Raw genomic sequence first — 27,632 nt, 5'->3', positions numbered from 1 at the left:
AGTGAGAGAAATAGAACTATTCAGAATGTTGCCAGAGGAGCAATGTTTCCATCAAAATAATCACTGTGATCAGTAGAATAAGGTTAATTTTTTCCTTGCTACATCACCAGAGTTTAATGGTGATCCTTTCACTGTCAGGTGTGATAGTTTCTGTGAGTTGTCCCAGTGAATAAAATACCTCTTTTAGACGGAGTGAAATGGTGGTAGCTTCTCTCATGTTGCTCCCTCCCAAAGATGGTGCCGAACATTTTGTGGCACATTCGGCAGGTCACAGATGTTTTGGGTCTGATAAACCTGGATTCTCTCAGATGTGGGAAAGCACACTCCAGGGCTTTAGCTTGCGTGGAAAGTCCATGGTGAACTGCCTGATGAGACATCAGCCCAGAGCAGAACACCTACTATGCACAGACCATGAAGTCTGGCACTCTCATCCCTGATCAAATATCCTTATTGTTCATTAACAAAATAAACTTTTAAAGCACCCACGATTTTGCGTGTTTTGAGTTTCTAATACAGATGTAGAAGCTAATTGAACAGATGTTTTATCTTGGTTCTGGCAATCATCAGTAATTAATGTCTGTACGTGATGTTTACAAAAAGGAAAATCAAAAGCGAAAAATACATTCTTAATCCTCTTTTTTTTGGTATTTTAACACTGAAAGTTCTCACCTGCTTATGTGCCTCCAGTTGATCTCTGGATACCTCATTGCCACACTGATCGCACAGTGCTCTGCCCACATGCTTAGCTTGAAAATGTTGCTTCAGAGCCACTGGGCTGGCAAAGTCTTTTCCACATCTTTCACAGTTATAACACTTCCATGGAAACATTTTCACACATCAAGTTTCAGCTCTAAACTGATTTTTGTATTTTTGTAAAACATTTGAGATGGACATATGGTCAAGGAAACCCCCTACAAGTTGTGTTAAATACAATCATCTTGCTTGTATAGTAGTTATGTGTTTAAAGGCGTGTTTGTATGTTCTTGTCTCTAAGTTACCAGAGCACATGTAGGGAGTTGTCACATTTTCATTTTTGCGGGTTAGTAATGGTTTAGAAGCCTTCTCAAATCTTCAAAAACAATGTGAACTGCAATGTCAAGCAACGTTTAAAATTAAATTAGCATATGGCTTGCTAAAAAAAAAAAAACTTGGTGCAATGTGATCGCAGTATTTCTACAATCTTTTCAGACATGTTACGTAAGAAATGGAGACCCAACACACTTCAAATCCCTCGCTCAGATTTCATCTCTCCCCAACGCTGGTATGGCCCTTCTTGCGTTCCGTAGATATGGAAAAAGAGGAGGAGAACTCGTCACGTGACCTCAATTGCGATACAGTTCCTGGAACAAAACAAAACAAACAGAATGGCAGGTGTCAACGCAGAAGGAGAGTCATGTTGAAACTAGCCACAATTGCTTGAACTATGTTAGGTATGGTGACTATCAGAGTGTGTTACCTATGGCAAATTGCGTTACGTTTAATGAGTGTATTTTTTATCACTGACATTACAGTGCTTTGTCTTAACGTTAGCCAGCTAATCTAGCTAGTCAGCGAATTATCTTTATGTAAAATGCCAGCTAGCTAACTTAGACTCTAGCTGGTTGGCAAGACGTACTGACAGCTAGCTTGTTAGTCTGGCTGCCGTAGGTACCTGGTACACTGGCTAGCTAGCTAATTCTTGGTATGTTTGTAGATGTCTCGTGACATTAATACCATTGCTATCTAGCTTAATTGTCACTTTTTCAGTAAGCAGTCATCATCTACATGTATCTAGCTAGCTAGCTAACAAAAGCTGACGTTAGTTAGCCATGTAGATGTTTGATGCAATATCGTGAACAATTGCTCTCCGGGCTGCTTTTATTGTAAATTGCCAACTAGCTCGCTATCTTCTGTATTGATAGTGAGCTTGTGTTGCTGTCGTACTCGCAAGCTTCCTAGCCAGGTGTCCTGAAGTTTAGGTTTATACAACGTTTTGCTGTTATCAGAATATTGTGTAATAAAGATATTTACACCAAGTTTAGAGTATAGTTAGTCTCTAATAAATATCGGCGGTTTAGCGAGCGAGGTAGCTGGCTACTGGCTTAATATATCAAAGTGCATTCTTCGTACAAGAATATTATTTTATTCTGTTTTAGCATGGTTCGTTACAGTTATTGTTTGTGTCTCTACACAGTGACATTACAGAATCGTTCTGCTTTGGTGAATCGCTTTTCCAATGAGTGACACTCTTCGCATTTTCTTTATGCACAGCTCACCTAGTACAGTCTCAGTGAGAGCCTTACCTGATACTGACAGGTCCAAATTATTTTGTGATATTGAAAACCAGTACAATACATGTTATAATCTTGTCAAATAAATTTCTTTGAATAAGTAACCTGTGCAATACTTATTTTGAAAATCTCCAACATTAAACATTTCTCTCTTTTCTCCCCTGAATGTAAGCATGGATGCTTCAGTCAATGGATGACTTAAGAGCAGATTCTTAAGTCAGGAGAATCATCTGACACATTGGACTGGGAGTTGTCATGAAAATAGTAGTCCAGAAATGGCAGAAGCTGTGAGACCAAAGAAAACCAAATCCAAGCACAGCCAGAAGTCTCAGGTAAAAGGCAGACTGATGAAAGTCTTTCTACAGTGATCTGTTTTAAGGAAGGTGGAATTACTTACTTTAGGTTTGAATAGACTTGGCTAATAAAAAATAGAGATTGTAGACAAGTCCAGTATTTCTGTAAGATGCTGGGCAGAAAGCTGTCAAAAAGGAGTGTCTACAGACTGTGCACATACTGTGACAATATTTAGATTTAAGGTGGATCTTCGTCCTGGTGAAGCATTGGAAGTATGTGCATAGGCTTTCCCTTTTTCACCCGCCTGTCCAACAAGATGTTCATCAAAAAGTTGTAATTAGATGTTTGATATTTTTGTGATTTGATTGAGAGCAGCTGTCTTAAAGAGTAACATTTACGTTTTTTGGGTGACATACAAATGACTGGTGAGTGTAGTGATTTCTTGAACTGGTTGTGACCTTTGTGTCTTGAGGCTTCAATAAAATCTATAACCACCTTTGTGTTCTCCATCTGCATGGCTGAGTAAATGCTGTTTATGTCTGAAAAGTACATTTTTTTACTTGGTTTGTTATTTCTAATTAACAGAAACAAACATGATATGATATATTATCTTTGATTGATATCCACTTGTCTGAGAAGAGTGACACATGATGTGGCGTTGTAATATTTTCTTTCTGTTTTTATTGTTTTTCATTTCAAGGACAAAAAACAGAAGGAGTCTGGTACAAAAAGAGCAGGTAGGATACCTTCTCTCGACCGTGAGGAGGAACCCTCACCTTTATCCCTGGGTGAAACTGTGAAGCCCCTGCACCAGGCCCTTGGGGAGGAGACCATCCCCCAGCTCAGCGATGGCTTCACTGATATCCCCCTGAGCCTCCCCATCAACACGCCCACCACAGAGCAAGAGGGTCCACCGCAGCAGCCAGCAGAGCTGTTATCACATCCAGTGGGAGAGGAGGGAGGAGGAGACAGCAGGGCGGAGAGCGGGGAGAGCGAGTCGGCGGGGGTTCTTTCCAGCAAAGAATCGCAGCAGGCCAAAGACGGCGCAGAGGACAAGCATGCGCGGGATGATGACATCATCAGAGGGGACCAATCCAAGCTGGGGCGCTGTGATGGGAAAGGCTTGGACTCCAGCTTTCGGTTGCCCGAAAGCGCACCTAACACTAGCGCCGTCCCTCTCCTGTACCCCTCCCTCCCCGCCTCCTCCGTGGAGCCCCAGCTGCTGGTGGTGGAGAACCGGTGTCCCCCCGCCTCTGTCCTGGTGGTGGCCTCCCTCATGCAGGTGCCCAGGATCGCCGTGGCGCTGACCGACACGGAGCAGAGGGCGCCGGCCGTGCTCGCCCTGGCCGAGCAGGAGTCCTCGCCGCCCAGCCTGGTGCCCGTCGACCTGGTGAGGCCGGAGAGGACCCAGCAGCGGCTCTACCCGGAGCTGCCCAAGGCGTGCCCCGCGGTGCAGCCGTTCACCCGCGAGCAGCTCCGGCTGTGGGAGCCGGGCTCCTGGCTGGAGAACGTGGAGCTCCACGCGGCCGAGTTCGACGGCCTGGCCCGCCAGGAGGGCCACGAGCTGCACGAGCTGCTCCTGCACTACTGGCGCTGCCGCAAGCAGCTGAGCCAGGCGCAGACCGAGCTGCAGGCCGCCAACTCCGACTGCAAGAGCACCCAGAACCGGCTGTGGAGCTTCAGGGACGAGCAGCTCACCCTGCAGGTCAGAATCCCAGCATGCTACAGAAATGCCATATGAAATGCCATATACAGATGCAAAAATGCCCTATGAGTCCAGAAAGGGAATCCTTCTGTCCAGTTAGAATCCCATTTTTCGTGAACAATGTAATACCTGCAAATGCATTCATATTGATTATAGTTGATGGTGATGGTTGGCTCAGCCTTTGGCTTTCTTTGCTGCTATTACTTACGTGGCATTTTTCATTTGCTTTTCAGATGCCCTTATTTTGGCCAGCATACATAGCCCTCATTTAATTTATTATTCATTTATACAGCTGGGTGTAGAATGCCCTGCAGGTTAAGTGCCTTGCTCAAGCCTTCAGTAGCAGTGTCCCAACAATTGGCTGGTGCATCCAGCTCCCGAACTGACACTTAGTATTACTTCCCATCCCATCTGTCACTGCTGAAAAGCATCTCCTCACGGGTGCTAACTCCCCGTCCTGTCCTGTCTGTCCGGCAGGGTGTGTGCGCGGACCAGGCCAAGGTGTGCGGCTACCACCGCTTCCAGCAGGTGGTGCTGAACGAAGCGGTGGTGGCCGAGCTGCGGCACCTGTTCGAGGCCAAGGCGGAGCTCCTGCACCAGACCGTAGCCCTGCACTCGTACACCGCCATGCTGTCACGCCTGCAGGTGGAGTCTTACCTGTACCGTCTGCTCAGCGGCAACCAGGCCACCAAGCGAGTAGCCATTACGGATGCCAGCGCTGGTGAGTCAGGAGTTTCTCAGTTGCCATTTTGGCTCCAAATTGTACTTGTTTCAGTGCATGACATTCCTCTGCTGTTACCTTCACTTGTTTGCTTAGCAAACGCCCTCATCCAGGCGCCCACAGTCCTTGAAAATCCTTGAAAATGTTTTCATCTTGGTCGGTTAGTGAAACTCATTAAAAGTGGTTAAATATTCTACGGTACTGGAAAACTAATGCAAAATTGTCCAGTTATAAACAAAAATATACTTTATGTAATATATAATAAAAACATTAGGCCATTAGGCCATAACATAAAAGCATTAGGCCCACATCAGACTCAATACCATTCTTTTCTGGCTTGTGGTATTCACTGACAGGAGCACAGGAAGATGTGTTTCCAAGTACAAAATGTTTTGAAATGTGTCTCAGAATTATCTCTCCCTGAACGTCCATCTTGTTGCCTGACTTGCTGGGAATTTGACTACTGAAGTAGGAAAAAAATCTGAATATTCAAAGTCTGGGGTAAGTCAGGGAAGAGTTATAGAAATATAAACCTGAGTTAATGCGCCCATGATATACTCCAGACTGAGTTTCCCCTAAAGCAATGCCAGTAGTGTGCTGTTTTATGATTATCTTGTAGTTCCTGTCCCAGAATCGCCCTCTGTTTCAGCTCTGCGGTGTTGGTAGCGTGCACAGTGTCCCCTGTGCAGTGCTGATTGTGTGCACACTGTGTATGACTGTGTTTTTGTGTTGCCAGATGGCCCTGATGTGAAGGGCCAGCCCTCCTCCCTGCAGCCCCTAAAGGAGAGCATCAGCGTGCTCTTCAGCTTCACTCGCAGAGTCCTGGACGACGCCCAGTTCCAGGCCGACATCCACCTGTGGCTGCAGAGACTGGTACTTTATCAGCAGTACTCTAATTCTGCATTATAGTAACTAGGGACTTACATAAGTAGAGGTTAAATGTTATTCACACATTTATATTTTTGCCTTGGAAAGAGTGACAGGTTGGTTGGACATTTTGCATTTGTTGAACACAATGCATTAATAAAGATGTGTATTTATAAAGGCCAACATGCCGCAGTCTTTGGCTCTAATGGCTGAAATCAGAGAGCTTTCGACAATTATCTATACACTAGCATTGTTTGCTCAAGATTCACATGGAAAATACCACATTATCACACATTATATCTTTAGACCTGTACAAGTATTTGTTTGTAAAATCTGGACTTAACATAGTTGCTTTGCCCATTTCTCAGTGTAATCCATAGGTGTATATCAGTCGTGGTCTTTTCATTGGTACTTTCAATGATAAACAGTCTCCTGGTCTCCTGACTCATTGTTCATATCTACATTGGAAATGCAGCATGGTTTTACCCTGTATGTGGGACCCTGTGTTGAGTGATTTGCCCTGTGGTTTCAGGTCTCAGTCCTGCACAGAGTAGGCTCAGCTGGAGAGCACCTGTATCTCCTCAACCACCTCCTGTGCTGCCCGGCCGGGGTGGGGAAGTGGGCTGTGTCTTTCCTGCAGGTACGGCGTCTTCAGTCTTATATCTTTTAATGACTACATGTAAAACACTCCTCAGAGTATCTGTGCAGAGTTACCGAACAGTAAGCATTTGGTTTGGTTGGATTTGGTTTGCAAAAATCGGTTAATAAAAAGTCACAAATATGTTTTTCAGATCAAGGTCTTGGATAATCCGACTGGAGTGTATCACTTCATGCAGGCACTTGCCATACTGATGTCTCCAGTAAGGTGAGGCAAATCTGGGGTCATTAGAGAATGCCATATTCGGTAGACCCGTAGTACTGTTCTGTGATTGATTTGTGATGTCTGTATCCAAGGAACCGTGCTGACTTCCTGTGCCACATGAAGCCCTGTGAGACGAAGAGCAGCTCCAGCGGCCGGTCTGGACCCGAGTCAGGGAACTGGACCCTCGTGGATGAGGGTGGGGAGGAGGTGAGACACAGGGGAGCCCGCAGTCGGCCTCCCAGAACCTGTTCGCTTACAGGTGCTAAAAGACTGGAACTGTCAGCACCATTGCATTGTAGCTGCCCAGGGACTACAAATTGAATTTAGCTACATAGCTAATTCTCTGGCAGTCAGGTGGCCGCCTTCTGCCCCTGGTAAATGAACAAAAAATAAATTATAGTGACTTGCTCATCATTGGGATCACAGTTTGCCTTTGAACAAAATGTGGACTTTAGTTGGCTGTCAATATTTTGAAGTCATATTTGAAAGTATCTTTTAAATACTGAAGGAAATTTGGACTGCTGATTGACAGATGCTGACCACGTTGCCATATTAAGGGTTACTGAAAAATGATTGTAAATGGCCATATGCCCTTACGCTCTCATCATTCCCACTCTCAGGATGAGGATCCAGAGACCAGCTGGCTGCTGCTGTCTGAGGACGACCTCATCGTTCTCTTCTCCCAGTTCCCTTTCGATGAGCTCTTCAAACACCTGTTAGGGATGACCTCAAAAGGTATTGTCTGAAAATCCAGCAGTGAGACATCAGGTTCAGTTGTACTGTAAATCGAGCTTTCTGTCCCTGTTTCATTTGAGTTCTATTACGGAAATAATTTTGTTTCAACAATTTAAGTGATGACAAGGACTCCTCAGTGAGACCGGGACGGAACACGGGATGCGCAGTCCCTGAAGCCATAAAGAGATTCTGGTGTCATTTTACACTGTCGTTTTGAGGAAGTCTGTCCTCATGACCTTAGTCACACCCTTTCTTTAAGCGGCATTTTCTCAGCTGATGAACAAGTCTTATGTTAAGCAACAACAGCTGAGCCTGTGTTCTTTGGCAAGCGCAACATGCATTCTGCTGACTGTTAATGTCAGCTGGAGAATCGTCATTGTCATTTCCTGTGAACTGTTCCCTCTGTGTCCCTCTGGGGCAGATAACTATCAGCCACAGGCCACCACCAGCCAGAAGATGATGAAGATCTTTGCTTTTGCCTCGTCTCTGGTGGAGCTGCTGGCAGTGGGGCTGCAGACGTATAACAGGGCCCGCTACAGGCAGTTCGTGAAGCGCATAGGTCACATGATCAGGTCGGTTCATCCAGAGGTTCCACAAACCCATACAAAAATGAAATATATTGTGATTTACGGAGAAATATATTAAGCCCAAGAATATATTGCAAATATGTTAATGAAAACCAAAATATACATCAGTATACCAAAACAGTAATAATTTGCATAATTTCAATAAATTTATTGAGCTAAAACATCTAAAAGGCTTGCTCTCAAAAGCCAGCCAGTGATGAAGGACCAGCAGGGATCAGTAGTTCACCTTACAGTTATCATTAAGTATGTTTGTTAAAATGGCTAAACATGTTAGTTAAAATGTACCAAATGCATAGGTCAGCTCACACAAGACTGATTTCAAAATGCACAGTAAGTCCAACCAAAAACTTTCCCTGAGTCATTATAGAAACTTAAATATAAAGCTCCTTGAGATGCATGATCTAATTTTGGAGGTCTTCCTATAGAAAATCCAAAGCTCAGTCAGTATATAAAGCATAGGGGAAAAGGAATTACAGCCTGGGTGTGTTTGTGAATGAGGTGACACTCAGTGGCAATAGCAGTCCCCTCGCTTCCTTGTGGCAGGATGACCCTGTGTTACGTCAGTGACCACTGGGCCCAGTACGTCAGCCTGACGGGCGTGGCCAGGACCACGGTGCAGGAGCAGTCCTTCTCCATGGAGAAGCTGCAGGTGGAGTTCGACCAGCTGTTCCTCCGGGCCGTGCTGCACGTGCTCAGGGCCAAGAGGTGAAGGGGAGGGGGATGTTTTGGGTATGAAGTGGGGATTATGATGTGTGCGGTGTGATGTGTTGGATATGAAGTGTTTAGAGGTTGGGCGGCTGAAAGTGTGTGTGTGTGGTGGAAGGGCTCTAAGGGCTGCCAAGGAGCTGCTACAGAATGAGTGAAAGACAGTAGGAGAGTTTCACCTCACAGCTGCTCTGCGTTCAGAGTCACCTCAGAGGCAACTTCATGAAATGTATCTGCATTGATCTCCAGAATTCTCCACCGCATTCGCTCGTTTTATCTTCGGCAGTACTTAGTCCTGGGAGACAAAGCCCTTGCAATGATGACTGGCACATTATGAAATCTGAAAACTGTATATATTGTTGTTTTTATGTGAGCCATTGAGGTAAATTTCTCATGGGGAAAGAGAGGTGGGTCACACTCAGATTCAAAACCACCACTTAGGAAAGTCCCTCACCAGTGGGACTGGAGTCACTGAAAAACACCTTACAGACTGAAGGTGTATGAACATTTCGAGTTTTACCTTTGACCTGGCAGGCTGGGGATCTGGCTCTTCATGTCGGAGATGCCGTACGGGACTCTGTCCAGCGCCATGCTGTGGAAGATATTCTACATCATGCAGTGTGCAGAGACCGAGGGCCTGGACCGGCTCAGCTCCAGCCTGAGCATAGACACCTGCGTCCAGAGACTGAGGGGTGAGGATCAGTAACCAGCAACAGCACATTCTCACAGCACACCGCTTCCCTGACTGCGGTGCTCGGGAGGTGTCCAGGGGATTCTCGAATTGGTGCATTTTTAGCAAAATAACACTTTACTAGCACTTTTAGTTACTATATTCGTTTTTTTGCTCTGACTGGGGGAAGGAGCCTGTCAAGAGGGTGGTCAGTGCTTCTGAGGAAAAAAAAACAAACAAGGAGAAAATTCTACAAAGTGAATCATTTATTTTAAGAGTACAAGACAAAAACCAGCCAGAGTACACACCTACAGTAAACAGCTCAATTAAAAATGACTCTATTGTCCTGCTTTATCAAGCATTAGATTTGGGAGGTGAACTCATTAACCAATGGCTAGTTGAATCAAACAATTACACACAGACAATAACAAACAACAGACAATTGGCAATTAAATGCCATCTACTAAAGGTAGGGCAATTATTAACAAAGTTGAAAATTGAAGACAAAAATCCTTAAACATTCATATACACATGTTACGGTGAATACAACAAGAAAACAATTTTTGTGGGCTCCTCCCTCACACAGCCCTGGTCATGGCCACGTTACCTGCTCACTCACTCCTTGAACAACTAGCTGCCAATGAAATGGCTATAACAGTGTTTTACCACAAGAGGGCAGAAAATATACTGCGCTTACTTCAATGAGTAGATTTATCATTCAGTAATGGAAAACAAACACACAGGCATTCCATAATTTAAAATATCTGTGTTCAGTTACCATACAGGGCTGCATTGCCTTGTTTAGTTTAATGTAATTAATTAATGTAATAATTAATATTACCATTAATAATATTCGCTAGTATGGGTGCACATGGTATGGGTGATCTGGGGTGGGGGATACACAATATACATGTGAACACAATGTATGTATCTAGGAATCCTTGTCTCGACAGTATATAAAGCTAGCTAAGGCATACTGGAGGAGTGGTGTAGTCATGTGACAGTGATGTAATTGTCTTTCTCCCCACAGAGCCAGAGCACCAGGAGAAGTTCGAGCGCTGGCTCTCGGAGATAAACAGCTCAGACGGGATCTGTCTGCTCACCACCTTCGCGCACATGGCCCAGCCCAAACGCACCGATGCGGACCCGGAGTTTGTCAGAACCATAGTGCTGGAGATATACGAGGTGCGAGCAACAGGACGCCTCATTTAAGAACGATCAGGTTTAAATATGCCAAAAATGCATATTTTACTTTTTACACAGTGAGGGGAAGATGGTTCAAATGTCATTAGCTGAATTACTCATCAGGTGTAGATTGCAGACACCGTTATAGTGAGGTGAAAGAGCTAGTGAAAACCCTTGCAATGACAGAAGAGTTTTTGCTGTTTTCCAGATGTGGATAGAAGAAAGGATTTGCCAAACATCTCCCACTACAGCGTAATAACAGTAACATGAATGCCAAAATTGCTCTGTCCTTCAGAGAGCTTTTATATTCCACAACAGAGCAATTTAACTGTGGACAATATGAATTCTGTACTTGTGCACTGGTACCTGATATCCTGTGATTAAATACCATTTCTGTCCATGAGTATTTAGAATAGAGCCAGAACAATCTAGACCTGTTTGAAATGTTACACCAGGGATCTGTCAGCAGAAAATTTGTTCTTTGCTCATAGTTCTGGGTTAATTCAAAAAGAAATATACTTCCAACATTAGTGCTCTGAGTCATTGGTCTCAGTCCAATGAAAATCTCCCCATTGATCCTTCTCTGTCATCATGAAGGTGTCGTATGTCAGCGTGGCCACGAGGGAGACCTTCTCCAAGGTCGGGCGGGAGCTGCTGGCAGCCATAGCAACAGCCCATCCTCATATCATCTCTGTGCTGCTGGAGCGGCTCCGGGAGACCATCGACAAAGTGGGCATGGTGCGTCTGCTTCAAAGCGCTCACGCCACTCTTAAAAATATCTGTTCCACCTGGCCAGTGAAAGCCAAACAGAATCAAAGATAATTCTTGCTCTTGGCTGTGGCCACTCATGATCAGCGATTTCCCGCTAACCCCCCCTGCCTGCTTGCTAGGTGTCACTGTACCTGTTTAAAGAGCTGCCGCTGTACCTGTGGAGCCCCGCCGCCAGCGAGGTGGGGGTCATCCGGGGCTGGCTGCTGGACTACAGCCTGCCGGCAGTGGAGAACAAGCTGGCCTGCATCATCCTGGAGGGTCTCAACTGGGGCTTCCACCCGGTGAGCATCTGCCAAAGCTGGTCTCTGTGTGAAACAATCGGTCACACTTAATTTGACTTAAGCACCTTCCTCTGTCATCGGTTGTGATTTATCACACGATGTCTTTTGTAGAGTGGCTGTCTGGCTCTGGATCCTTCCTTGCACAGTGAGATAGCCTTGCTGGTGGTGGAGGCCTATCAGAAGTACCTTACAGACAAACCTTATGCGGGAATCATTTCAGAGAGCATCAAACAGGTTAGTCTGAAGGTTCTAATTCAGTAGGCGTTCCAAATGTAATATTATTTTACATTTACATTTACATTTATTTATTTAGCAGACGCTTTTATCCAAAGCGACTTACAAAAGTGCATACAGTAAGTATAGCGACAGTACGGGGACAGGATGTGTACAGTTCCACAATGATTTGTCTGCATAAGCTCCTTTAAAATCTGTGACTGGGATTTTGTCCATTTGTGTTTAGAAGACAAATGATTAGTCTTGGTTTGAATGTTGAGAATTACTGTTATTACAAATTTGTCATATCAGTGAGTGTAACTAGTAATCATTGTAGCTTCAGGTGTCAAGAGCTAGCCTATTCCTAACAGTTAAAGTGAATGTAAAGCAGTAGGCAACTGTTAGTGTTAGAGTTTCAGCACCATGGTCCACTCTGGTTGACAGTCTTCCCTCTCTGTGTTAAGGTTTCTTACCTGGCCAATGTGGTCCGTTTGGGCCACACCCCCGAAGCCTCTTTCAACCAGTGGGCGTGGGACCTAGTGCTCCGTCTGAAGCTCCACGCCAACGAGCGGCGCCCCCAGGACGCCTGGTCCCCGCTGCCCTCCACCAGCACCCTGGTCCCAGAGGTGTCCGACACGCCCACCATGCACCCCGTGCTCAAAGCAGTGAAAGCAGGGATCCCCATTGGCTGCTTCCTCGCAATCGCCATGACCACCATTGGGCACAGGTCATTCATGATTTATTGTCAAAAATGTATATTATATTATATTATATTATATATTTCCTTTGAGTATGGTGTACTGGTGTGTAATGCCCTTGATGGCATAGCATTTGGCTCCAAATTTGTGTAGGTGTGGCTGTCTACTTCCAAAGAATGAAGTAATAACTATGTGCCATTAGGGGTTGAGATTGAATCTTAGAGGGGAGGGTCTACTCTCTACAGTCTCTGATTGGCGGGAAGCTGTGTTGAAGGTTTCTGTGTTGTGTATTTCCTCAGTCTGGAGAAGTTCTGCAGTGAGGGCGTGGGTTTGCTGAAGACCTTGGTCCAGTCCCGGTACCTCAGAGCAGTGGTCCACATTCTGGAGAACCTCCTGCCCCTGGTCTACCCCTGCCAGTTCTACCTGCTCAAGAATGAACAGTTAAGACTGCTTTTCAGATACGATTTTTCAGAACCTCAGTTGGATAGCTTCAATCCAGTGCTCCCTGATTGCATCCCTAATGCAACCATCTCTTAAAGAGTAGCTAAGAAGGGCCAAAAATTAAATGTTTACCTTAATTATTACTTAACAAGAAGGTTTCAGAATTTGTGAAGTTTTATTAAAAAAAGTAAGTTTATGAAAATAAACTCCTTGGAATATGATTAAGTGGATCTTACCAAGCATGCAAGTAAATGACCCTCAAAAGGCTTTCTAAATACTTGATATGTCCAACCAGACACTTTCTCTCAGTTTTATTTCCCGGTAGATCAACCTTAGGAGACTTTCAATGTCAGTATGGATCCTAGCAACAGTGCTTTACGAATGGCACAGTGTAATAACCATATGTATGACATCTGAGGTCCTTTTTCTGAAAGGTTATATTTTTTTAAAGGATGCGTGCCATCTAGCTGTTTTCAAAGGGGATCTGAGACTGTGTACTCAAGCGGTGTGTGTTCCGTCTGTGTCATTCAGATTCCTCAGCTGCATCCAGCTGTTTTTACAGCTGGACAGTGGGACTCCTCAGGGGGTGACCCAGCAGGTCACTCAGAAGGTGGCCCAGCATCTTATAGGAACGTCCCACGGAGAGAACGTCAAGCTCCTCAACAGCGTCATACAGGTACGGCCATATAACCTCACCTGCTCTTGCACCCCGATTCCCGGAATTCAGCCGCTCCAAAGTTTTATGTGAGCCTTAAACAATAAATCGCATGTCCAAAAGGATTTGATGGGGGGAAAAAAGGCTGGCGCTTTGTGTTATCATAGAGATGACTGAAATAACCTGCTCTTTTGACTTCTCTCTGAAGCAATACTATGTAAACATCTTGTGTTAAACTTACCCAAGACTAAATAAAGTCTGTTATGTGTTATTGGTAAGATGAATAAAATGATAGGTATGTAGAAAGTGCCCCCAAATGTTAGGTGCCGAATTTGAATTTTTTGGATTGCATTTCTCTGCATTCTTTTCTGTTTTATTTATTTCTAAATACTTGATTTTAAATTTCCAAACAAACCGCTTCACCATTTGACCTTGATTTTGATTAGATTTTTGAATCGGGACATGCCTTTCTGTTCATAAACTGCACACGCAGTAGTAGACAAGAGCTTCACTTATTAAACCCACATGTGTTTGTCGCAGTAGTGGATTAGTTGCATGTGGTTCTGCTTGTTTAAGATCCACGTATTGGAGAGCTCCAGGGCAGGCCGGGTAGGGGCGGCAGCCGTTCTGGAGTTCTGGATGCAGGTTCTGACCGGGCAGAACCTCTGGCACAGGGACAGAACGGTCCTCTACATTTTGGACCACCTTTGTCGAGCTGCTTTCTTACACCAGCAAGAGGAATGCCTGCAGAAACTTCTCTATCAACAGCACAAGGTAATAGCAGAGAGACTCACCTGTATGACACCAATCATTTAAAGAGAAGGACTATACTTAATTTTGCCAAAGAGGGGTTTACATTTTTTGGTGTCATGGAGATGAAACCAGTGAATGCAGGAATAGACACTTTACGTGCTAAACCTGATTGCAGGTTAGAGCCATTTCATATGCATGGTTTAAGTGCAGCCACAAAAATCATTTTATTAAAGGCTCTCATTTGCAACATTACAGTTGTCTTCTTTATTGTTTTTTTTTTTGTTTTTTGTGATCTCATTGCTGCTGTCTCAGCAGCTTTTTCATGGCTTGCCATTTATTTGCCACTGTGATAATTTGGCTGTTCTGCGATTTAAAAGTAGGTCCTTCTGTAGTACAGTAGTATTACATTTCTGCCTCGACCCCCTCCCATTTTAAAGAACGCCTTAGGTTACCACGGTGACCGAGGTCTCCTGTCATCCTTCATGGGCTGGATTGTGGCTGGAAACATCACGCCCTCCTTCATTGAGGGACAGGCGCTGGCAGGCGAGGTAAGGGTGTAGCTCCGCAGAGACAGCTCACTTCCTCACGCACGAGTCTTCCCTTTGTGGCCTCTCTTAGGTCTGTGTTCCTTCCTGTTCCCAGGTGTGGTTTGCCTGGCTGGTTCTGAACATGGAGTCCATCTTTGAGGAGGACTCCCAGCTCCGGCGCTGTGTGGAGCACGAGCTCCTCACCAACCCCGCCCTGCCTCCAGACCAGGCCCTCAAGGTACAGGCCGGCCCCCTCTGCACCCAAGTCTTCCTCATTGTGATCTTCCCACATTCTTATTTGTTTATTTCTGTGAGCCATTATATGGGTTTTTGTATTGTACAGGAAGCCCAATGGAAAGAAAACTCATTATTATATACATCATTATTATATGAATGAAATGATAAGCCAACATGGTCTGAATAGCCTGTTCTTAACATAAAACATTAACATTTTTATGATATCATGATTGTAGAAATTATGGTTTCTTTTCTATTTTTCAGTTGTCAACTTAAATATCTTATCATGATTGTGGAAATCATGGTTTCTCTTCTATTTTTCAGTTTTCAACCTAAATCTCCATCTATAAAATATTACATTAAAATGCTACATTTTTGTCAGCCTCTATGATAGTAATAATGAGTTGAACACTTCACGAATTGTTAAGTTATGGTTTGTGTGTCTGAATGTAGCAAGATTAGATATTGTTGAAGTGAGTGCCCATGTGTGCCCAGCTGACAGGCTTTGTGCTCCTGTGTGTTGACAGAAAGCGCAGGTGCGGCTGAAGCTGCATGTGGTGCCCTCCCTGCAGAGGATGATGGTATACCGCTGGGCACAGCAGGCACTGGCCACGCCCGCCGATCACCCGCTCCTCCCCCTCGTCTGGCAGAAATTCCTGCAGCTCTACCTGCGTCAGCCCGGACCTGAATTTGGGTACGCGTGCCCTCTGTATGCAAAAATGGGCAGCCTCAGCAGCATGGAAATTAAACTAGAACAGACAAACCCACAGTGATGACACACAGCATAGATACACTATATGGACAAAAGTATTTGGCCACACCTGTTTTTCAGGGTTTGGGCTAGGCCCCTTATCTCCAGTGAAGGGCAATCTTAATGCTTCAGCATACCAAGACATTTTGGACAATGCTATGCTTCCAACTTTGTGGCAACAGTTTGGGGAAGGCCCTTTTCTATTCCAACACGACTGTGCCCCAGTGCACAAAGCAAGGACTATAAAGACATGGTTTGATGAGTTGGGTGTGGAAGAACTTGACTGGCTTGCACAAAGCCCTGACCTCAACCCCATCGAGCACCTTTGGGATGAACTGGAACGGAGATTGCGAGCCGGGCCTTCTCGTCCAACATCAGTGCCTGACCTCATAAATGCCCTATAGAATGAATGGGCACAAATTCCCACAGAAACACTCCAAAATCTTGTGGAAAGCCTTCCAAGAAGAGTGGAAGCTTTTATAGCTGCAAAAGGGGGACCAACTCCATATTAAAGTATATGTATTTGAATACAATGTCATTACAATGTAATGGTCAGGCATCCGAATACTTTTGTCCATATAGTGTATGTAAATGGTCCTCTGCCATTTATTATGTTCTGTTGTCCACTTTATGTGAAATCTAATGAGTAAAATCAATAAACCCTTTAAGAAATTCAGATAGTGAGGTTAGTATGCAGTGTAACATACTGGTTAAGGAGCAGGACTTAACTGAAACTGAAAGGTTGTTGGCTTGATTCCCTGCTGGGGCACTGCTGCTGTACAATTGGGCAAGGCACTTAACCCAGAACTGCCTCAGCAAATATCCAGCTGTATAAATGGATAACACGTAAAAGCTATAACCTTATGTAAGTCGCTCTGGGTAAGAGCGTCTGCCAAATGACAATAATGTAATGTAATGTGTGTCCACACTGCCATAGATTCTGCGTGCTAATGTGATTCTCGTGTCCGACCGATGCTCCCCCAGGTTGGAGGCGAAGGGCTGCATCGGGAAGCGCTACTTCCACAGCACAGCCCACGCCGCGCTGCTCAAAGAACTGAGGCAGAGGCTGGTGGAGGTGTCCGACTTCCACCACGCCGCCAGCAAGGCCCTGAAGGTGCCCCGCTCCGCCAGCGACGGGCCCAGCGACGGGGACAGCACCCCGGGAACCCCCATCACCCAGTACATGACCTCCCCCGAGCTGCACATCGAGCTGGTCAGGTAAGACCAGAATGTTTATATGGTATTACTCATAACAATGGCAATTCTTGAACTGACTGTTAAATCATAAAATGCGGTCAGGGAAAATTTTTAATTTTTTACCCTAACTGGGTTCAGTTTTCTTTTTTGGATTCATTGTGGGATACATACTATGTCCAGCACTTTGTAGCAACATAACTTCACTTCACAGGTCAGATAAATCGGGTCCATTTTTCACTGTCCATAAGCATGACCAGTTTGCAAAATGTGAAGCCTGTTGGTACTTTACCCAGCTAAATATTCTCCAGTATAGAAAACTTCATTCATTTGTGTTTATTTTCAGGCTCTTCAGTGTCTTTGCAGTTTGGCTAGAAGATGAAAACCTTCAGAAGCAGGAAGTGTATCTACCCTCATTGCCAAAGCAGTATGATGCACATCGGCTGGCCAAAATCATGCAGAGCCAACAGGTTGGACTCTCCCCAGCATTTTCATTAATCTGTTGTGTGTTCTCCATTACTTGTGTCACCGGCAGAGTAAAACTACCCTTCCTGTAGAGTGAGGTTGCATGTCTCTTCCAGGACATGTGGATGGAGTACGTGGACATCGAGCGCGTGCAGCATGAACTGGGCGAAGTTCTGAACCTGTGGGTGAAAGTGAAGGCAGAGCCCTTGTTCTTACAGAGCAACAGCAACTCCATCTTCACTGACTTCATCAACCCTCAGGCCGGTGGGTTTTATCCAGTGTTAAGCTTCCCTTCTCGCTCCTCTGTCATGATATTTCGCAGTGAGATGAGCGGAATTGTTCAGTACAATGAATCTGAGTGAACTTCTCACTTAAAGCCACAGTCTTTGCACAGTGTGGCGGTGTGAATTGGAAGCAGTGTGAACGTGCTGCCTAATATACTGTTCTCACCCAAAGCGAGGGAGCGAATCCTGACAAACTTGAAGAAGCACGACGCCCCCCAGCCGGCGGTGGCGCTCGTGCCCATGAGGGCGCCCGTGCCCGACATTTCACCCGGGTGCCTGTCCGACGAGACCTCCTCCTCCAAGCTGATCCAGGAGGACCTCAGCAGGCTGCAGCACCAGGCCAAGTGAGCACTCAGCAGCCAGCCTGCACGGCCCGTTTTACACACCTTACTCCTTTTGCTTTATCAGCGCACCTGGAGTGCACACAGACACTGGTCAGCACCATGTTTCCATTCTAAGTTGAGTGAGCAATAGTAACAGATCAGGCTAACAACACTCCCAGACTAGTGAGTATGAGTATAACACTGTTCAAGCCCTACCCCAGGTTAACTTGTGCAACCTGACTAGACAAGGGAAGTCAAATATACTGCCATACATCACAGTTACTAGGTCACAGAATCCAAAACACATCACGACACTACACATAAAGTAAACAGCAAATAATTAATCACACTCTTTCAGACTAAAACCTCTGCTGCAGGTGTGTCTCTGCTCATCTATGCCAGCTGAAGTTAAAACTCTTGTGATGTCATGCAAATGATTCTTCAGGTGTAAAAATGTAAGGTAACAGTAAGAAAAATGGTCACCTTCAATGTGCAATGAAACGTGGTGTGAATCACATTGGTGTGGTTTTTTTTTTTTTTTTCAGACTTGCAGCGCTGCGGGAGACCCAGCAGGTGGCGCTGGATAACGAGCTGCTGGAGATGTTGCCGCAGCTCTACAGTAACCGCGAGGAGCAGCTCTCCATGCAGCTGGAGTGCCGGGGCAGCGGGGGCCGGCCTTGCCAAGGCCCCGCCCTCATCACGGTCAAGGTCAGCAGGGTTCAGACTGAGCCTTCTTTACAAAGGGCAACCGTGACCGTGGACTGGCAGCCAAATGCTGCAGTAATCTCTCTGATCTACAGACAAACAGACCTTGCATATGTGCGCTGCTTACATTTTGAACACGTTGACAATTTCAGATGCAGCTTGTGTATGTCAGTCAAAAATGTTATATTTCATCAAGCGCAGGCTGTAGCGTGTCTGTGCATTACTGTATATGCGATATGCTCCCGGATTATTGTTTGACAGCCTATTGTTTGTCCCTGGGTGGCGCAGTTTGAGGGAATGCACAAGCTGGAGCCGGTCCAGACCCAGATCCAGTCCCTGAAGAGCGACATCAAACAGCTGCAGGCGGACGCCATTAAGCCGCCCCCCCAGAGCCTGGCCGAGGCCGCCGTGCACGTGGAGAACTTCATCACGTCAGTGCCCCCCCGCTGTCCTCCTCACCCCTGCACAGCGGGCTGCTGCAGTCAGAGTTTCCAGGGTTTTGTATCCTGTGGTGTTAACGCTTGCAAATAGTTGCTTGGCAACTGCAGTAGTAGCTCACAAAAGGAGAGCGCATCCGTTTTTGTGAAATGGTGGTCATTTTGTGCAATTCTGTGCCAGGCTTTTGAGTGCTCGCAATAAGCCGTGTGAAGGTCCAAGCTCCTCACTCTCTAGTAATTGTTCACTGTTGTAAGGTAAAAGTCTGTTAATCGGTGATGCATCTGGGGAAGTGGTGCAAATAGAGCACTACACTTTTGTGCGTTTGTACTGCCGTAGGGCCCTCGTGAACGCTTTCAAGATGCACTCCTCCCCGGCCGTTCAGAAGGTGGGCATTTCCGCCTTTTACCAGGCGGTGTCCTTCGTGAGCGAAGACACCCAGCGCCACCCCCCAACCCGCCAGTTCTTCTCCTCCTGCATCGAGATCCTGGGCCAGGTAGAGTTGCCGTCTCTGTTACACGTATCTGTGACTAAGACACTCCCGCCCCAGGCCCTTACGCGTCCCCCCCCGTCCCACCCCCTGCGTCCTCCAGGTGTTCATTCGGGGCACCCAGTCGGAGTGCAGGCGCATGCTGAAGACCATCCTCCTGAACCGGCGCCTCTGCACCCTGCTGTCCCCCTACTTCACCCCCAACGCGTCCCCCCGGGAGCTGGTGGCCCTGTACGAGGAGGTGGTGAAAGCGCTGCACGCCGACAGCGGCGACGTCATCTTCATGCTGCTCACCAAGGTCCGCCTGTGCATCACGACACCGTTACATTACATTACTGCCCTTTCGCAGTAGCTCTTATCCAGAGCAACTTATAGATTTTACAATTTTTACATGTTATCCATTTATACAGCTGGATATTTACTGAGGCAAGTGTTGGTTTTTAAAGTGTTTAAAGTACATTGTTCAAGGATACAACAGCAGTGCCCCAGCACAAATCGAACTAGCAACCTCTTCTGTTACGAGCCCCGTGCCGTACTACACTACACCACACTGCTACCGGTAAAAATAATGGCAGCGGTAGCAAGCGCTGATAATGAATGTTAGTGGATGGTAGTACTGTAGCAGTCTTGCACAAGCAAGACAAGTGCAAGGAGATACTACTTTCACTGATGTAAAACGGAGCATATACTTGTCCGTTCTTTGGAGTGACACCTGCCCTTTCTTTGTGTTACCCCACCCCCACCCCCACCCCGCAGTTTGACCTGAGCCAATGGCTGTCGTCGGCGCAGCCGCCCTTCTCGGAGCGCAGCCGGCTGATGGAGCTGGTGCACCTGGCCCTGAGCGCCTGCGGCCTGGAGCCCGACCCGGAGGTCCTGCTGCCCTTCAACCTCTTCTGCAAGCACTGGACGCGGCTGCTGTGCCACCAGTTCCCCGACCACTACAGCGACTTCCTGCGCCTTCTCATGCAGAGTGAGCTCAGCTTGCCCGGGGCCACCCACCGCGCTGTCAGCCTCGCCATGCTTTTCACATTCAGCGCCGTTTGTTTGGGCGCTGTGGGAGTAATTTTGCTATCAGCTTTACCAGCTCCGAAAAAATTGATTAATACCCTGCACCACTGCCCTTTGTTTATGGCAGAATGTTTGTTCATTTTAATCTTCAAACGTTGCATTAGTGGACTTTGTCAGCGTGGTTGAATGAAAGCTCTGTGTTCTGGCTCTGATACTGGGCTCCATGTGGCTGCCAGGTTCCTCTGAACAGCTGCTCAGTCCAGAGTGCTGGAGGGCCTCTCTGCGGGTGCTGGGCTGTGCCCCGCAGACCAAGAAGAAAGCAGCAAAGCCCCCTGGGACTGTTCTGGGACCCACATCCATCTCACTTTCCCCCCAGCAGGTAGATAAAAAACTGCCTGAAATTTCCTCTTTCCCATTTTGTGTAAAGACCTCTCTGAAATGAGGCCATGAATGAGGCATTTTGAGGCTTTATATAACCTTTCTAGCTATGTCTATGCACCAGACATGTCAGTAAGAAAAGCAAGTACATGAGAAGAAAATTGTCTTCACATTCCACTGATTAATCAATGTGAAGATCCTTGTCTTGAAGTCATTGCTCTGGAATAGACTGCTTTTGTATGCCTGATGTCACTTGATTTCACTGCCAAAAATATTATTCACTCCCCTTCTTCACAAAACAGCACAAAATCAGTGAAGTTATGTCTTTTTTAAACATATAACTCCTTATGTGAAAGTGCAATCTTCTGGTAAATTAATCCCCTTACTTGGAATGAGACCAAGACCAATTGAGCATGGTTGTATATTTTCCAAAGTACAGAGGACCTGTAGTTTATGTGTAATTTTCTCATATTTTTAAGGTTGATGAGACAATCGAGTGGCTGTCCAATTTCTTCCTGAAGCTCCGTCTCTCCAAAGCGGATTTCCGCAGTTTCGGGCTCTTCTCCAAGTGGGGCCCCTATATAGAGGAGGTCAAGGTGTTCTGGGGATATCTGATCAACTACGTCATAAACCTGGAACTGAACGCCTGTGCCAAAGAGCCCGTGGGCAGCAGCAGATTAATCAAAGGTAAAGAGATTACGGCCAGTTTATGGAGACACACATAGACACACGTGGAAATACAAAACACATTTTGGTATTTGGTGGGGTCGCATGAGTGTTAAAAAAGTACACGTCTCTTTCAGCTCTTCATGATTTGCACTCCAAAATCACCGGTCTGTTTAGGCCGTGGATACTTGTTCTGGATACAGATGATCCAAGGTATTGCACCGGGAGAGACAGTTGTATACATTTTTGGGAGGGGGTTTCAGATTGGCTAACATAGTGCCTCTTGTTTCCCAGTAATCCCCGCTGTTACCCCTGGCTGGAAACCGACACTAATGCAGCAGCCAGTATGGTGGGCCTGTACACCCAGTTCACTGACACGTTACAGGAAAAGTTCAAAGGTAAGACTGAGACGGCAATGTTCAGCTCAGGTTTGTCCCAGAGAAACGTTGTACCAAGTGAATACGAAAGTAGCTTATCAACGACAAACGAAGGCCACCCTCAGATCACTAAACTCAAAGCAGAAGTTGAGCCCGCCGTCAGATGTGACTGGCGGCCGTCTGAGACATTACTGAACGTGTCCTAATTCTCTGTCACCCTGCTGTGACACAGAGCGGCTTCTGCCCGGACAGCAGGGCGCCCTGTGGCTCCACCTTATGCACTACTGTGACACCTGCACCTCTCCCAAAATGCCCGAGTACCTCCTATACACTTACCACACGGAATACAACCGCCTGCCCTGGAAGGACCTGCACCCAGACCAGGCTCTCATGGACCAGTTCTTCAAGGTTGGATGCCTGCCCATCCCTCTGTCACTCTCACCTGAACATTATGAGTCAGTCACAGTCACATACAAGTGTTAGGTTTAAGTTACAGTGTTAGGCTTAAAAAGGCCCTCTCCTTTTATTGTGTTATCTACTTGTATTTATTAATTGTATTAATCTGTTGTCTATTTATCTATTGTTTTTAACCTTGTATAAATGCAATATAAATACAATATGCAGTATGTGTAGAACCTTTCTTATAGTATGAATCACTGTCATACTTATATGCGTAAGGCTTTAAGGTGCAAGCTGTCAGCATGCTTAAAGAATTACAGTCATGATCCATACACATGCAGATCATACATTATGACATCGCTGCCCATGCGTAGCGGATAGAAGAACAGATGGTGTTGTATGTTGCGTCTGCATGCAGGTGGAGAGGGGCAGTCCGAAGAGCTGCTTCCTCTTCCTGGGAGGGCTTCTGTGTGAGGTGAACTGGGTCAGCGTGTTGAGCAGCGCGCTGGGACCCCAGCCCAGCCCGCCGGCCCAGGCCATGGTCATTTACCTCTTCTACCTGATGGTCTTCCTGGCCAAGGAGGACCACCTGCTCAACAAGCCTGTGAGTGTCTCCCTCTGCCTGACCTTTACAGGAACTAGGCACAGAGAACGCACAGAACTGTTACAACTATTATAAGTAAAATTCACAGAGACATCTCATGCATCACATTTTCCCTTCCTATAGTTAGAGCCAGTACAGTATGTTCTGTATTGTTTTTATTTTGTTCATGTTTATATGACGGATTTTACCCCCCTTCACGTTACATATGAAAATCTGCCAGAACTTCTCGTTATTAATTCGATATGCTTCGCTGTCCACCATGCAAGGTGCAGGGAAATACTCACTCGTTTCGACTTCCTTTCACAACAGAACACACAAGTTCTTCTGCAATAACCGATGTGACTCATATTACTATGTGTATAACTAATGCAGAGGAAATGGTCTTATGTATGGGTTTGTCTATTGAAACAAATGTTCAATGTAAACAAACGCAAGCAAGTTTTTAATAAATGCAGCAGGATTTTACTTTTGTTATACATAAGCCTGTATGTACATAACCCTAACCCTACCCCTAACCCGAACGCTTACCATTACCCTTACCATCCTTCTGACTCAGTCAGTATCCTTGCAGGGAAGATTGTGTCATACCTAAACAGAGGAAGTGTATGTATATGTGGTATATGTATTGACCGGGTCATGACCTGCACAGGAGTCACCCCTGCTGAGCCTGCTGGGCCAATCCACCTCGCTGCCCTGGCACTTCGTGGACTTCTCCTCCTACCAGAACGTCATGGGCTACGTCAACACCCACTACCCACCTGCGCTCATTCTCAACAGGGACACCTCCTCCCAGCTCATCCTCAAGCTGCTCAAGATGGCCGCCGGCTTCGGGCCCACACCCGAGGGAACGCATCACAGGGTGAGCAACGTCATAATTGCACGTGTTCAGTGAGTACCTCCGAAGGTGGCCTGTGTGTTTGAGAGACCCCCCTGTGAATGTTCAGCCGTGAATGCTCAGAAGAGACCGGGCGGTTAAATGCGGTGCTTAGCTCCTCCGCTGTTGCCTTTCCTCATGTCAGGACATGACGCTGAAGTGCCAAGCCTTCGTCCACCTGGCGGTGCAGTTCCTCACCTCCCTGGACCAGAACGGGAACATCAGCCTCGCCTCCCTGGAGACTGAGATGGAGAAACTGCTGGAGTGCATCATGGTCTTCAACCCACCGGGTGAGACACTGTCTAACATTCTAGTCCAGAGAGCCAGAGAAATATTAGAATATGTTAATAAAACGCATGACATCTTGTTTATCTGTCATTTTACATGTAGTATTGTTATGTATGTTGATTCTGCGTTCTAGGGACTGTTGTATCATAGTATACTTGGCTTTTATTAGATTGCACAAGTTAACTCGTGGTAGGGCTCAAATAGTGTTGCTCTCACCCTCACTGGTCTGGGAGTGTTGTTAGCCTGGTCTGACACTTCGGCTGGTATAAACTGAATGGACACACCTATGTTCTATTGTGCTGGAAGTAGCTCTGGATAACAGCATCTACTAAATGCATGTAAAAAAAAATCTCTACCTAGCCAATCCTCAAACACCTCATGTACTGTAGTTTTCTCTGACAATACACAACCCTAAAGGAAAAACTAGGGTCTGTGTGTGTGGTTGAAGCTGGTGCACACAGTGAAGCTGGTGCACACAGTGAGCCCGCGTGTCCCCCGCAGAGACGGACCTGCAGCAGAGGCACATGGCCACCTGCAGCCTGTTCGCCGAGCTGCTGATGGTGCTGAACAGCGCGGGCGTGTCCACGGCGGAGGGGCTGGGGGCCAAGCTGCACGGCTGGGTGGAGCGTCGCGCCCGGGGCCCGCTGGTGCTGCCCCTGCTCACCGCCGCCTGCCGCTGCCTGGCCTCCGTGCGCCACATGGCCCGCACCACCGAGGCCTGCATCCTGGCCTACTTCACCGACGGTAACCGTCCAGCCCCGGGGGCGGGGGGGATCGGGGAATGCCTTCCTTTGCACAATACTGTCACTGTAAACGAGTTGCACCTAAATCTACCCCTGGGAATTAGCAGTCTGTTCAGGGGCTTGTTGGGGCTCAGAACAAGCAATTTTTCAAATATGATGCTGTGTTTTCTTTCAGTTAATAGACTTGGGTGGAGTGTGTAAATGTGTAGTACTGGGTTTAAAGTGATCCAGTTTGATAACCTTGTCGGATTTGCTGAGCAAATGCCAAGGCCTTATTCCGCAGGCAGCGTGCCTTATGAACTGATGAGAGGAGGTGTCCAGAGCTCATTGAATTTTCCTTAAAACCTCAGACTCTGGGCTTCACGTCCCAGCATGCTCTCCATGCGAAGCTATGTGGTGTTCTGCCTGTGGGATGGTGCAGCATGGTTGTAGTCTCTGTCCTCTTTTCCTCTTGCCCAGGGGGCTGCGTGGATCAGTACTCTGGCTGGGGGCCCATCCTGGTGTCCCTGCAGGTGCCTGAGCTGACGGCGGACGACTTCATCCAGGAGAGCCTGGGGCTGGGCAGCTTCCTCACCCTGTACGTCTACGTGCTGCAGAGGCTTAACCTGGAGCAGACGCTGGCCAACGAGAAGAAGATCCTGGTGCTGCTCAACACATGGATCAGCCAGGTCTTTCCCAGGTGGGCCTCCGTGATTTTCCCTTCCACAGCTGTTGTTTGGCATAAATCACATAAACCTGTCTCTGTGGTTCCCAGTCATGGAGGAACTGGAAATGCAACTGCAGTTGATTTTCCACAGGAAGTGGGTACCCTTTTTTTGGGTGAGTTGTAATGCGAACAATTTGTGCTTCATACACATTCTGCATTCTGACTGAAGTGCTTGATTTTAATGAAGGAACAGATGTAAAGCGCTTTGCTCGTTGTCACAGCAACAGTGTCACATCTAGGACTGTAGCTCAGAGCCCTCAGGTCAGGTGTCCACGGTAATCATCCCTACACCATATGCTGTGCTTATTATTGAGGAAAACTGAGAGGTGCTTTCACAGCTGAGATTTGCTTATGTATTCCGGTGCGGGTTATTAGTCAGTTATCTCAGGGCTCTGGGTGTGTGAAGCCCAGGTGCTGACGCCACACGTGTCCCTGTTCCTTTCCAGCGGCCCAGCGGACGAGGCCAAGCTGTTCCTGTGGTGGCACAAGGCCCTGCGGCTGGTGCTGGTGCAGGTGGAGCAGGGGGACGTGTGCGGGCTGGAGACACTGGTCCTCGCCCTGCTCAGCCTGCAGGCCCGCCTGGCCCAGCTGGGGGAGGAGAGGCTCAACTCGGGCATCCTGGGCGCCATCGGCCTGGGCAGGAAGTCCCCACTCTCCAGCAGGTGAGAAGAGGATTGTACTGTCTGCTCAAAGGAGCAGAGGCTCTAGCACTTACATTACATGTTTGCCTGCAAGCAGACGCTCTTATCCAGAGCAACTCCTTTCCCAAAGGGGCATTGGGTAATCTGTTAATGTACTGAACATATTTACCAATTGCAGCATGTAGTAAAAATGATTTTTTTTTCTCTTTATATGTTTCCTCTGTGATTTTATTTATTTATTCAGTTTAGTTGACTGAGGAACTGGACCATTACTACCAAGCATAATTATTTTATTCGGATCGTTTCGCAGTAGAACCACAAAACAAAGGCCCATAAAAAGATAGCCGTGTCTGCTGTCTTCCAAGCTGCCCTCGCGTTAGAAACCGCTTCTCCCTCGTGACACAGTTGGCGTTTCATTCGTTGCGCCGCGGTGTGCTCTCAGCATCATCCCGCGCACACGCAGCGCGACGGTGCCACTGACCGCTGTGCCCCATCGATCTCAGGTTCCGGGTGGCGGTCCGCAGCATGTCCGCGTTCCTGTTAGTCCAGGTGCCGTCCGAGAGCCAGCTGCGCATTCAGCCGGGCACCAGCCTACAGCTGTCTGCCAAAGCTCAACAGGTAAGACTCTCAACCACTCCATAAGACACCAATCAGATGTAAGCAGAGTATATGGAGACTGCTGATTGCTCCCATTCTGTGACATTATCTACGCAGGAATTAGACCGGTTCAACACACTTTTATAATATGTTGTGGAATGATAAGAGTCAGACATTTTTTCTGAGATCATTATCGATTTTAGTTTAAATGGGTAATGACAAGATAAGAGTCAGAAATTGTCAGTGAGGTTTCTCGTATTATACTGAGGCTTAATTGAATCTTGAATGTCTACAGCTAAAGCTCTGTTCATGTGTTGTCAGGCTCTGGCTGTCCTGGACTCCATGTCCAGCAATAAGCAGTACTCAGAGTTCCAGGAGACCCTGAGTCAGGCCTGCCAGTTCATCCGCTACCCTGGGCACTGCCTGCAGGATGGCAACCGCCTGCTTGCCCTCCTGGTGAACTCCCTGTACACAGACCTCCACTACCTGGACATCATACGCTAAAGTCTCTGCCCCCCCTCCCCCCT

The 27,632-nt window shown here is 46.8% G+C and overlaps 1 protein-coding gene across 1 annotated transcript; it reads left to right on the top strand.

Moving 5' to 3' along the window:
* Positions 1-1,352: 1,352 nt before the first annotated feature.
* Positions 1,353-27,632, top strand: epg5 (ectopic P-granules autophagy protein 5 homolog (C. elegans)). The gene is made up of 45 exons (XM_036526951.1): positions 1,353-1,430; positions 2,443-2,602; positions 3,265-4,269; positions 4,747-4,990; positions 5,727-5,863; positions 6,390-6,497; positions 6,649-6,722; positions 6,812-6,926; positions 7,340-7,454; positions 7,876-8,026; positions 8,585-8,746; positions 9,281-9,438; positions 10,447-10,601; positions 11,199-11,339; positions 11,492-11,653; positions 11,765-11,887; positions 12,331-12,593; positions 12,864-13,004; positions 13,537-13,681; positions 14,237-14,434; positions 14,851-14,961; positions 15,056-15,178; positions 15,705-15,871; positions 16,913-17,146; positions 17,469-17,592; positions 17,704-17,851; positions 18,044-18,215; positions 18,740-18,902; positions 19,188-19,330; positions 19,674-19,830; positions 19,928-20,122; positions 20,581-20,794; positions 21,069-21,211; positions 21,690-21,897; positions 22,014-22,089; positions 22,171-22,274; positions 22,486-22,661; positions 23,071-23,256; positions 23,906-24,115; positions 24,276-24,420; positions 24,920-25,162; positions 25,621-25,840; positions 26,314-26,529; positions 27,012-27,126; positions 27,427-27,632. Exons 2-45 carry the CDS (start codon positions 2,546-2,548, stop codon positions 27,607-27,609), a joined length of 7,830 nt encoding a protein of 2,609 aa, XP_036382844.1. The 5' UTR covers positions 1,353-1,430; positions 2,443-2,545; the 3' UTR covers positions 27,610-27,632.

Source organism: Megalops cyprinoides, chromosome 4 (assembly GCF_013368585.1).
Source record: "Megalops cyprinoides isolate fMegCyp1 chromosome 4, fMegCyp1.pri, whole genome shotgun sequence".
In the NCBI taxonomy this organism is placed as follows: domain Eukaryota; kingdom Metazoa; phylum Chordata; class Actinopteri; order Elopiformes; family Megalopidae; genus Megalops; species Megalops cyprinoides.
Note: the sequence above shows the minus strand (reverse complement) of the source record. Positions and strands in the feature narration are given on the sequence as shown.